Raw genomic sequence first — 12,431 nt, forward strand, 5'->3', positions numbered from 1 at the left:
TGCAAGGAAGGAGGGAACTGAAGGCAGAGCCCTGAAATCTGAGTGAAAACTCTCCTCCCAGTCTCTACCCACCTCTCCGTTGTGGGCTTCTTTCTTTTTTTAAAAAAAAAATCTTTGTATCATTTAATATGTTATGAAAATTCATCAGCATCAGTAAGAATAGAGGTAGAATATCATTTTGAAGGGCTTCCCTGGTGGCTCGGACATAAAGAATCTGCCTGTAATGCAGGACATCCGGGTTGGATCCCTGGGTTGAGATCCTCTGGAGAAGGAAATGGCAACCCACTCCAGTATTCTTGCCTGAAAAATCCCATGGACAGAGAGCCTGGTGGGCTACAGTCCTTGGAGTCACAGAGTCATACACGACTGAGCAACTTTCACATCATTTTGAATGCCCATGTATATTCCACAGTACAGATATACTGTAATGTAACCTTCTACTATTGGGCATTTGGAGTGTTTCCAATTGTTAAGGTTAATTGGTGGGGGGGGGGAGGGGGGGTTGTAGGCTTTTCTTTCTTAAAGCTGAAGGAAGGGCTTCCTTGGTGGCTCAGTGGTAAAGAATCCGCCTGCCAGGAGACACAGGATGGATCCCTGGTCCAGGAATATCCCACTTGCCACAGAGCAGCCAAGTCCTTGTGCTACAGTTACCAATCCTGCGCTCTAGAGTCCAGGAGCCTCAACTACTGAGTCAGTGCGCCACAGCTACTGAAATTCGCGCACCCTAGCGCCTGTGCTCTGAAACGAGAGAGGCCACTGCAACGAGAAACCCTCACACTGCAACTGGATAGTAGCCCCCGATTGCCCCAAGTAGAGACAAGCCCGTCCAACAACAAAGACCCAGCACAACCAAAATTCATTAATTAATTATTTAAAAACCTGAAGTGAAAGTCGCTCAGTTGTGTCTGACTCTTTGCAACCCCATGGACTATACAGTTCATGGAATTCTCCAGGCCAGAATACTGGGGTGGGTAGCCTTTCCTTTCTCCAGGGGATCTTCCCAACCCAGGGATTGAACCCAGGTCTCCCGCATTGCAGGCAGAGTCTTTACCAGCTGAGCTACAAGGAAAGCCCTAAAAAGCCTGAAGGAAGACCACTTATGATGTCATTCTGTTCCCATCTGGAAGCAGGGTTCCAGTGTTGCCAGGACTGTCCCATCTGTTGGGTTTGTTGGTGCTGCTGGCAGCCTGACAGGCTCAGACCCAGAGGTAAAGAGGGGGCTACTGTCAGGGAGGAGCTGGTTTATGGTCAGGGAGACTGAAGCCTAAAGGCAGGATTGGCTAAAACACCCAGTCCCGTGAACTGCCCTCACATCACCTCAGTGGCAGACGGAGATAAGGCTGACAGTTGATACGGAGAGACAGGGAAGGGTCTTGGATTCCCAAGAAGCAAACCTGAGACAAGGGTACAAGTAGTTTATTGGGAGGTGGTTCTGATTCCGGTGGTGAAAAGCTAGAAGGAGGGACTTTTGTTCTTGTCTACTTTGAAGGAAGAATTCAGCAAAGAGACCAAGATTGTGAAAAGATAAAGGTGTTTATAAAGAGAAGCAGAATATGTGTAAAAGGACACGCAGCTGAAGTCAGAGTGAGTTATGTGCAACGGGGCCGGCTTAGGTTGCTTAAATTAAGGTAGTTTTCTTTTTTTTTTTCTGACCAATCATCTTCATATCTGATCCTGGTATAGGCACGCATCTCTCAGCCAAGATGGATTCCGGCTGGCCTCTTCTCCTTCCTTTTGTCCTTCCCCTAGACTGAGGGCCTTCTCTGGGTGTGTGTCAGGCCAGGAAACCCCACAAAAATGCATGCCATCTGGGCCCAGTGCTCCCGCTGGTCTCCCATCTTGAAGCATCAGCAGGAGACCAGCTGTAGTTGCTCAGCCGGGGGCCTGTGTATCTCCTACCTCAGGTCTGAAGAGAGGAACCTGACCCGTATGTTACTGAGTAGCATCTTCTGTGAGCACCCAGGGCCCAATCCCACTGGGGACCCTCTGAGATGGGGCCAGGACTAGGATGAGGCACTTGGGGTGCCAGATTAAGGAGGGATCCACTCTTGCACAACCCTGGTAGGTGCCGCCTTAAATCTTGCACCCTGGAGCTTCTCTTACCTTGTCCTAGTCCCTGCCCTGCTCTGAGAGACTGTGCAGAACTAACCTCACAATTGTTCCATCCACAACTGGGAGCCAGGGATCTTGTCGCTGACCCCATCCTCCGTTGATTGAGCAGTTCCCCTGAGTTGTTAAATCCCAGCACTTGTGGCCCTGAGGCAGTCAGAGGGAGGAGGAAGTGGTCCTCCAGGAACCTCAGAGGTCTGCTGAAGGCACGCAGGCCTGGGTGTCCAAGGCCCCTGCAGTGGACGGAGAGGATGTGTTTGGAAACAGAGTTCAGGGAGCCTGAAGTATATCCCTCCTCTCTCTGGGGCCCACCCCCTTCTGCTTCTGTGACCTCTGAAGCCAGTGAAGGAAACGTTCAAGAGAATCACTTGGAGAACTAGGCTGTGTCTTTGGAATCTGGAGATGCCAGGACTGGTAGTCCTCTCGTCCCTGGTGGCAGCCACCTTGTGAAGGGCTTGAGGTGCAGAGCAAGAGGTGGGCCACCTGGGGAAGGGGGGTCTGAGCTTCTCAGGGCCAGAGACGAACCCCAACCACGGGAGCCAGAGTTTCACTGTCCTGGGAGCATCCTACACGAGAAGACAACCAGCAGGGAGGCCCATGGGAAATGCGGGGGTAGCAGCCAGGCTTAGCATGTATCACCCAGATCAGTGACGGGAGTTCCTTGAAAAACCCACAAAGATGCTCCACGGGAAAGACGCAGCCTCGGGCACGGCCACACGGAGGGCCTCAGTGCCAGGCTGTTAGCAGAGCAGCCATGATATGCCTTTTCTGCTCTCCACCCTGCCTGCCCAGCCCAGCCCAGCCCTGGCGGAGGAAGGGCAGCAGAGTGAGAAGGGAGGGAGAGGAAGGGAAGGACGAGGAGGAGAAGCCACCCTCTCCCACCTCCCCCAGGCCAGTTTCCTTGGAAGGAGGACCAGGGGATGTCAGGTGGATAAGGGATCAATGCTTTGATATTTTATTGGACTGGACTTTTAAACATACCTTAAAAAAAAGTATTAACACCCAAGTGTGACTCAGAAAGATCTGGGGTCTGAGCAGGCATCTGTGTAAGGATGGATGAGTTAGCATTCAGTAGTATGGTTGGCAGGGACAGCAGTTGGAGAGAAAAGGTCATTTTCAGCTACTGTCCTCCTGGGTTCATCCATTCAATAAACCCATGTCCTCCGTTCTAGCTTTGCCCAAATGTGCTAAAATGGCATTATTTAAAAATTCTGTCTGTATTTCTAGAATTTGTTCAGAACCTGGAAGAGAGCTGTGGTTAATTGACATCCCCCACCCCTGCCACCAGCCAGGGAGAACTCCGCCCCTGCATGCTGACACTATTTCCAAAAGCAACAGAATAGTTGGGAGCTAAGAAGCCACCCCAGTCGTGCCTGCTGCAGCCTTCCCCACCTCTCCCCTGCCAGAGAGGCCCTAGAGGTTGAGATGCAATCACAGTAGCCAAGACAGGAAACCCTAAGAACTAGAATATTAATAGTAAGACTGGAATTGACATTCAGCCAGAGTTCAGCATTGCTGCTATCCCAGCTCTCTATGGCCAGCATTGTTATTAAACAGCTTGAACATTATCTCTGAGGAAAGCTGGACCTCCTGTGCTTGTTGATGGCTCGGTGTTGGATGCCAAAGGAATTCTCCTTCTCATCCAAGGTGATGTAATGAAGGGTCAGTCTTGCTCAGGGCTTTCGAGTATAGTGTGCGCACAGATCCCCTGGGCCCTTGTGAGAACGCAGAGTCGGATCTGGAGTGGGGCAGGAGTATGCATTTCTAACTAGCTCCGGGTGGTGTCCGTGCTCTGGCGCATGGGCTACATTTACGCATGGATGATGATTTGCGCGTGGGATGTCAATTAACCACAGCTCTCTTCCAGGTTCTGAACAAATTCTAGAAATACAGACAGAATTTTTAAATAATGCCATTTTAGCACATTTGGGCAAAGCTAGAACGGAGGACATGGGTTTATTGAATGGATGAACCCAGGAGGACAGTAGCTGAAAATGACCTTTTCTCTCCAACTGCTGTCCCTGCCAACCATACTACTGAATGCTAACTCATCCATCCTTACACAGATGCCTGCTCAGACCCCAGATCTTTCTGAGTCACACTTGGGTGTTAATACTTTTTTTTAAGGTATGTTTAAAAGTCCAGTCCAATAAAATATCAAAGCATTGATCCCTTATCCACCTGACATCCCCTGGTCCTCCAGCCTTCGCTCCAGCAGCGAAGATCCAGAACAGTGGTTCTCCACTTTAGCTGCATGTGAGAATCACATGGGGGAATTTGCAAAAAACTCAGATTCAGATTTCATTGGTCTGGAGTGGGATCCTGACGCTGATGTTTTTAAAATTCCCCTGTAATTCTGTAAGAGCTTCCCTGATGGCTCGGTGGTAAAGAATCCACTTGCCGATGCAGGAGCCAGAGGAGAGGCGGATTCAATCCCTGGCTCAGAAAGATCCCCTGGAGGAGGAAATGGCAACCCACTCCAATGTTTTTTTTTTCACTCCGATATTCTTGCCTGGGCAATCCCATGGACAGAGGAGCCTGCCGGGCTACAGTCCATAGAGTCCCAAAGAGTCGGACCCATCTTAGCAACTGAACAACAACACAATTTTATAAACAGCTAAGATTGAGAAATAGATTTATAATAAGAATCGTGACATTTATTTATTCTGTAACTGTTATTTATTTATGGAAGATGAATGTGGTTAAGGAGTTAATGCCAACATAGACAAAGGATGATTCTTCTAAATCCAGGTGAGGTTGAAAACACTTGGGAAGTGTCACCCCACCTGAACCCTAGTATGTCACACCAGTGCAGGAAATGGCTGCTGATAAAGTTGCCCTCCCACCCTAACTTATCCAGAAAGGCTAGGACAACCCCACTGAGTGGATTGTGGGCACTCTGAATTGTCTGTGCAGAAAGGAGGGGAGGAAGGGTACGTGTGAGTGTGTATGCTCGAGAGACATTTATGCATGTGATGGAAATTCAGTGTCAACCAAAATGTCCCTTCCTCCCTCAAGTCTCACAGTTTAAAAGTTATTTTGTTCTTTTTTTTTCGCTTGACTCAAGGTGATGATGACAGTGCTTTGAGACTAGTCACTCTGTAAATTTAAGTGCTTTTTGTATTAATTTCCCAGGATTGCATGACAAGTTACCAAAAACTCAAGTGACTCAAACGATAGAAATGTATTTTCTCACGGTTCTGGGGGCCAAAGTCCAGAATCAAGATGTAGGCAGGGCCATGTTCTCTCTGAAACCTTTTTCGGGGAGAATCCATTCCATGTCTTAGTTTCCACTGGTTGGTGGCAAGTCTTGGTGTTCCTTGGCTTGTAGACAGACGTATCACTCCAATCTTTGCCTCTGTCACCCTCTGGACTCCTCCCTGTGTCTGTTCACTTCTTCTAAGGACATCAGTCATATTGGATTAAAGGCCCACCCTACTCAAGTATGACCTCATTGTAATGAATATCATCTGCAGTGATCTGATTTCTAGATAAGATCACATTCTAGGACTCTGGGAAGAGCATGAATTTGGGGGCAGGATGCTCTCCAACTCAACTCTTCTTACCTAAAGATGGGAAGATTCCTAAGGCCATCACAGGTCCATGTGAGAAATACCTTGCCCAAATCCCCTTGCAGACAGGAGTTCTTTGTTTTACACCAGAGCCCAGCCTGTTCCCTTTCCAGCACAGCATAATGGAAAGTATGCAGAACATAGAGCCTGGTGGACCTGAGGTCAAGTCTCCACTTAGAGAGGTGACTTTTGGTTAAGTTGCTTATACCTTCTTGGGATGCCTTCTTTGTAACTTGGGGCAACAGGACAAATAACCAAACATTTTGCGGGAACTTTCTTCTGCATGGTAAACCATATTAGAACCTTAATAGATGTTATTTAATTAGCAGAAATATTATCTTCATGAAGCTGTGAGGATAAATTAGTTAGCATATAGCCTGTACCTGATCCACCATAGGAGCTGAACAAATATTAGTCCTTTTTACATTCTTCCTCACTTCAGGTGCTGGCAATTTCTGATAATCCCTAAGCAGAGCCACCCAGATAACCTGCCCTTGCATTTCTGATGGACAGCCTGGAGCGGGAGATTATGGAGTCAGCTCTGCCAGTAACTCCGCTGTGACTTTGGCAAGCCACTTAAACACCTTCCATCCAGCGACTCACTCTGCTGCCCGCTCAAGAATGAGCAGCATCTGAGAGCAGCATGCCAGTGTGGGAAGTGGAACCCAGGGCCTGGCAGGTGAGAAGGTTCACGGGGCTGTGGAGCATCTCTGGTCCTGAGTTCCAACACCAAAGTGGTCCTGAGCTCACCTGCCCCATCTCACCATCTGCCCCTCCATGCACCTGCCCTAATCTTTACTGGGCTGTGTTCTCAGCTCTCTGTGGATCTGCCAAGGGGTAACTAGCTTCTGATGTTTAAAGAAAATGTGATACTAACCCAAGAGTCCCTCTCTGGGATTGGATAATTTGTGTGTGTATGTGTGTGTGTGTGTTTTCCTTGCTCTCTTGCAGGACTTCCTGTTTCTGCAGACTGTTTGCCCACCCCATTAACTCTGGAAGTGGCTGGGCACTTGTGCAAATCTGTCAGCTGCCACATCACATCCTTGATTTGCTCTCTCCTTCTCCGGGGACCTCTCTATTGAGGGCTGGTGTGTCTTCTTGGCACAATTGATACTTCTGAAGGGCTCAGCTGCCAAATTGGCTGAGTATGGGTAGTTTTTCAGGTTGTCAAGCAGTGGAAATATGGGGGAGAGGTCCTACCACCGGTTTATTGGACAAGCCTTAGAACATCCCAGCTCTTCAGTAATAACAACCCATCATATTCATAAGGGCTCCAAAATTTCCCAAGCACATTCATACTTATTATCTCATTAAATCACAACATCTGCATGGAGACTTTGTGCCCATTTTATAGATGAAGATCCTAACCCCTTGTCAAAACATGATCTGCAAACTGACACAATTGGCTTTGCTTGGGAGCCAGTTTGGCATGCAGAATCTTGGGCTCAGACCTGCTGAGTCACGACGCGCAGTTTAAGATGATTCCCAGGTGATCTGTGAGGGCTTCCCTTGTGGCTCAGCTGGTAAAGAATCTGCCTGCAATGCGGGAGACCTGGGTTGGGAAGATCCCCTGGAGACGGGAAAGGCTACCCACTATATAGTCCATTAGATAGCAAAGAGTTGTACATGACTGAGCGACTTTTCACTTTCACAGGTGATCTGTGTGCACATTAAAGTGTGGAAGCGCTGGACTAAAGGATAGTGACCCTCCCAGAGTTCCAGGACAGCATGATGGCTCACCTGGGATGAAAACCCAGGCTCCAAGCCTCCCAGAGAAGTGCTTTTCTGACAGCGTTGCTACACTCTCTGCACTTTAGCTGACCTAAAGTAGGCACATACATCCTCTCAGTCAGCTCCCAGGTGACATCCACGTTCTCACCCTGAAGACTGAAGCTGAGTCAGGTGTCCCTGCTTTTGCTCCTGAAGCCCTTGGTGGGCTCCTCTGTCACAGAGGTAGAGGCACTGAGCCTTGTAACAAGGGGGAGAAAATCGAACCATCATCAAGCATCTTCTCGGGGCAACCTCTGGATTTGTCTGGAAGAGCTCCAGACATCACTTTGGCTGCCCTAATTGAGTGATGGGGGAGCAAAGGAAACAAACTGCTGTGCAAAAGGAGGAATTTGTGTTGATCCTGAGAACAAAGACAAAGGTGGGCAGAGAAATTAGGAGGAGAAAAGAGGAGGAGAGTGCCAGAGCCTTAGAGGAAGAGGTACAGTAATGTTTCTAAATCCTTGGTGGGAATTGCTTTGGGGGGTTTGTTTTGTTTTTGGTAGACAGTGTGAATGGGCTGTGTTTTACATAAAGTGGAGTCTTGGAATGACACGGTGAAGCTGGGAACTGGCTGTTGCCCGAGTTTCGTGAGGCCTTAGCGGGCCCTGGAACTGCATAGTGACTGTCTAGACCAGCTTATTTCTTGTTCTTGGAATCCCTAGGACCTTGCATAATATAGCCAAAATGTTTCTTGTATGAATGAATGAGAGCTGAAGAAATCCATGAATATTATCCTGTCCAACTCCCTCATTTTTTCCCCTGCCTGTTTGTTGTAGATTGGCTTTTAAAAAATTTTTATCATAAGATACATTAAATATTATAACATGAAAATACAGATATGCAATTTAAAAAAAAAATAAAATGAATACCAATAGAGTCACCATCCAAATCAAGAAACAGAACATCAAAGGTTTTATACTTTTTTTACTTATTATTATTATTTTTTTTGGCTGTGCCTCCAGCATGCATGATCTTAGTTCCCTGACCAGGGATAGAACCCAGGCCCCTTGCAGTGGAAATGTGGAGTCTAAACCACTGAACCACCAGGAAAGTCTTTACATCTTTAAACAACCTGGAAATGTTTTCTTTTGTAAGGTTTGAGGTAGGAGGCTAAGTAATTTTTTCATATAGATAATCAATTTGACTCAAGATTTGTTGAAAAAGTTTTCCTTTTCTCACTAAGCTGCAGTGCCAACTTGTTCTTAAAAAAATTCTGTCTATGAATAGGTTTGCTTCTGGGTTCTGTCTTTGATTCTTTGATCTACCTATTATTTTCAGTGTAAAACTATGTGATCTAATTACCAAAGCTTTATAATAATTACTCATATCTGACATGATGAGACCCCATATTCTTCTTCTTTAGCAGTATCTTGGCTATGTATAGGCATTTGTATTTCTAAATAAATTTTAGAACTAGTTTGTTCATCACAAAAAAGTATTGTGAGAATTTTTTATAGTTGTATGGAACCCTTAAGTCAGTTTGGGGGAGAACTCATATCTTTTGATATTTAGTCTTCTAAAGCATAAATAAATAGGATATTTCTCTCCAACTCTTTAGAAATTCTTTTATGTCTTTTAACAAAGTTTTATAATTTTTCTATAAAGATTCTTCCTCATTTTTGTGAGGTTTACATGTCAACACTTCATATTTATTGATGTTACAATAAAAAATCATTTTTAAAACTACATTTTATATATGTTTGTTGCAGAGACAGAAGCGCAATGGAATTGTGTTATCAACTTTTCGTTCAGCACTCTTATGTAATTTTTCTGCTAACTTTAATATTTTACCTGTAGACTCTTTTGGATTTCCGAAAGAATGGGTTTGGGCTTTCCCTTCCCATCTCCTATAAATTATGATATCTTGTCGTCTGTCCCATTCCTTATGCCTTTTATTTCTTTTCCTTGACTTATTGTACAGGTGAGTATCTCCAGTACCAAGTAGAAGTGGCAGTAGAGAAAGCATAGTTTTCTTCTTCCTAGTTTTAGAGGGATCTGTTTTGACATTTCCTCATTGATAAGGATATTTGATTTGGTTTTGTAGTTTCAGGTTAAAGAAGCCCCATATTGAAGAATTTTTTAATGAAGAGATGTTGTTGGATTTTTTCCCCCTTAAAGATGAACTGTAGTCCACATGTGGGAAATGCCTATAACATAAGTGTATGCAGTTCTACACACTGAACCCATCTGTGTGACCACCACCCAGATCAAGAGACAGCATATTACCAGATCCTGAGATGCCCCTTTCCATCTTATTACTCAACCCACAATGGTACCCAATCTTCCGACACCATAGGCTAGTTTTACCTGTTTTTTAGTCTCTTATATAAGTGGAGTCATAGTACCGCCTTTGTGACTGGCTTCTTTTGTGTTTTTAATAATTATTTATTTATTATTGGCTGCACTGGGTCTTCATTGCTGCACTCGGGCTTTCTCTAGTTGCAGCGTGCAGGCTTCTCATTGTAGTGGCTTCTCTTATTGTGAGTACAGCCTCTTGAGTACATGGGCTTCAGTAGTTGCTGCCCGTGGGCTCAGTAGTTGCTGCCCGTTGGCTCAGTAGTTGAGGCTTGCGGGCTTAGTTGCTCCATGGCATATGGGATCCTCCTGGACCAGGGATCAAACCAATGTCCACTGCATTGCAAGGTGAATTCTTAACCACTGGACCACCAGGGAAGCCTTGTGTCTGGCTTCTTTTGTGCAGTTATGTTAGTATATTCATCTATACTATTTTGTACAATTGTAGATCATTTATTCTTGGCAATGAAATGTATGCTATTGTGTGAATATGCTGAAATCTATTTATCCTATATTTGATGGGCATTTGGGTAGCTTCCTGTAGGTCTATTATGAATAGTACTCCTATGAATATACTAATACATGTCTTTAGTGAAATATATACTTTTGTGTTTGATATATACCTCAGAGTAGTATTGGTAAACCATTGAAAATGTGCATGTTTCACTTTAGTAGAAAAATGCCACATTATTTTCCAAAGTGGTTGCAACAGTTTCCACTCCCACCAGCAGAGTTGGAGAATTTCATTGGCTCAATATACATGCTGAATTTTATCAGTTTTCCTGTATCTTTTGAGATAACCATGTGCTCATAAGATTTTTTTCCCATTAATCTGTTAATGTGGTGAATGACACTTCTCATTTTTCCTCGTGAAAAAGGAACCTCTCTTTCTTGGGATAAATCCAACTTGGTCAAGATGTACAAATTGTGTGTTGCTTTATTCCATGTGCTATTGTATTTGTAGAGTTTTCACCTCAGTCTTCATTAGTGAGGTTGGCCTATATTTGAGGGGGGAGGTTGCTCTAATAACTTTTTTTTCACAAAATGAAAGAAAATGGCCCCAAAGAACTAGGTGTATTTAGACAACTGCACAATAGGGTCAGAGTCAAACCAGAACTGGAGATCCAACTCCCAGTTACAGCAAACCTATACCGCTGCTCTGGTCTGGAACTCATGGGGTAATGATGCTAGTTCCCTGAAAGGCTATGAATGCTAAGATAAACTCTTGACACCCTCCATTTCTAACAGTTTTTGACTCCCAGGTTCTCCCATACTGTTTGGAAAACTGCAGATTTGATTTCCTCCTTGTTTACGTGACAAGAGCTTAGCTCAGATGGTCCCCAGTCAGAGGAATGAAACAAGGCTCTGATAGTAACCCTCCTGGGAATCTTCGGGGATGTGTGCCTCTCTGCTGAGACCCCCAGACTAGATGAGTCTCACACACTCAGAAGGAACGGATGGAGAGCACGGTTGTAGGGGCAGAGGAAGAAAACCTCTGCCTTTGTGAACCTGGGGCCCACTCTACCGTGTGGGCTTGGGCTGTCTCTCGCTTGCCTTCCCTTTGCAGCTGGGGGTTCCTCTCCCGTCCCACCCTCTCGCTGGTGCTGGTGCAGGATGAAGAGCTCCTGGACCACAAGGCTCCAGCTCGCCCACCCCTCCCTGAGTTATTAACCACAAGGCTACCTCACAGGAAACTGGTGATAATGAGTGTTCACGCCTCTTGAACCAAGGCAGTACAGACCTTCTTCAGTGTTTCATCTTTGAGAGAAGTTTGTCCACAAAAGCTTCCAGAACAGCAGCCCTGAGTGTTTGATGGGAAATGGGATATCTACATGGTCTCAAAATATCTCTCATAAATGGCTTATTAATAACAAAGGAAAAAATAGCAACCTTCCTACTGGCAGACAGTTGAATGAAATGAACTAGATTAATACCTCCAGTGCGGGGACTAATGGACATCATGTGTTCCCTGAGAAGGACTCATCATTTCTGTAGCGTTTCTGCCAAAAATATTTAACCTGGACCTAATCACAGAGAATTATCAGACAAATCCAAACTGAGGGACGTTCTGAAAAATAACTGGTCTGTATTCTTTTAAAAAATGTCAGTGTCTTAAAAACCAGAGGAAAAGGCACAGTTTCTGATCAAAGATGAATAAAAGGACTTGACAGTATAATCCATGCACCACCCTGGATTGGATCCTGAACCAGGGGATGGAAAGTATTATAAAGGTCATCACCTGACATCATCACCTGACATCATTGTCACCTGACATCATCTGACAATTGGTGAGATTTTAAAAAAGACTTCTTAGAGAGTAACACTGTATTACTGTTAAATTTCTTGATCTTGATACTGGTGCCAAGGTGACACAAGAGAATGTCCTTGTTTTTAAGAAATTCACACTGAAGGGTTTATGGATAAAGGAATGTGATGCCAAAATTTTCAACTGATTTAGAAAAAATATCTATATATCACACATATATGCATATATATATATATATATAGAGAGAGAGAGAGAGAGAGAGAGAAAGCACAAGACTGTCAAAATGTTAACCGTTGGTGAATCTTGGAGAATATAGCAGTTGTTTCTATATTCTTGCAACCTTTCCTTTCTGGATATTATTTCAAAACAATAAGTTTAAAAAAATGCTTTCATACCTAGCAAATGGAAAACCACAAGGT

At 44.9% G+C, this 12,431-nt stretch overlaps 1 protein-coding gene across 8 annotated transcripts in view; it reads left to right on the forward strand.

Annotated features, from left to right (window-relative positions):
* The first annotated feature begins 1,136 nt into the window (after positions 1–1,136).
* CCR8 (C-C motif chemokine receptor 8) overlaps positions 1,137–12,431 on the forward strand; it is a 32,085-nt gene continuing 20,790 nt past the window's right edge. For 3 of the 8 annotated variants that reach the window (XR_014064635.1, XM_081527480.1, XM_081527479.1), the window contains exons 1-3: positions 1,137–1,208; positions 6,124–6,360; positions 7,336–7,890. Coding sequence is in view for 7 of the 8 variants with exons in the window: in XM_081527480.1 (XP_081383606.1) it covers positions 7,759–7,890 (132 nt within the window). In the remaining variant the exon portion in view is untranslated. Of the gene's footprint in view, positions 1,585–6,123; positions 6,361–7,335; positions 7,891–12,431 lie in introns of all 8 variants that reach the window. The other 5 variants (XM_081527482.1, XM_081527483.1, XM_081527489.1 and 2 more) reach the window with 5 other exon arrangements.

The sequence above is a fragment of the Giraffa tippelskirchi genome, chromosome 9 (genome assembly GCF_054371585.1).
Source record: "Giraffa tippelskirchi isolate mGirTip1 chromosome 9, T2T-mGirTip1v1.2.pri, whole genome shotgun sequence".
NCBI lineage: Eukaryota > Metazoa > Chordata > Mammalia > Artiodactyla > Giraffidae > Giraffa > Giraffa tippelskirchi.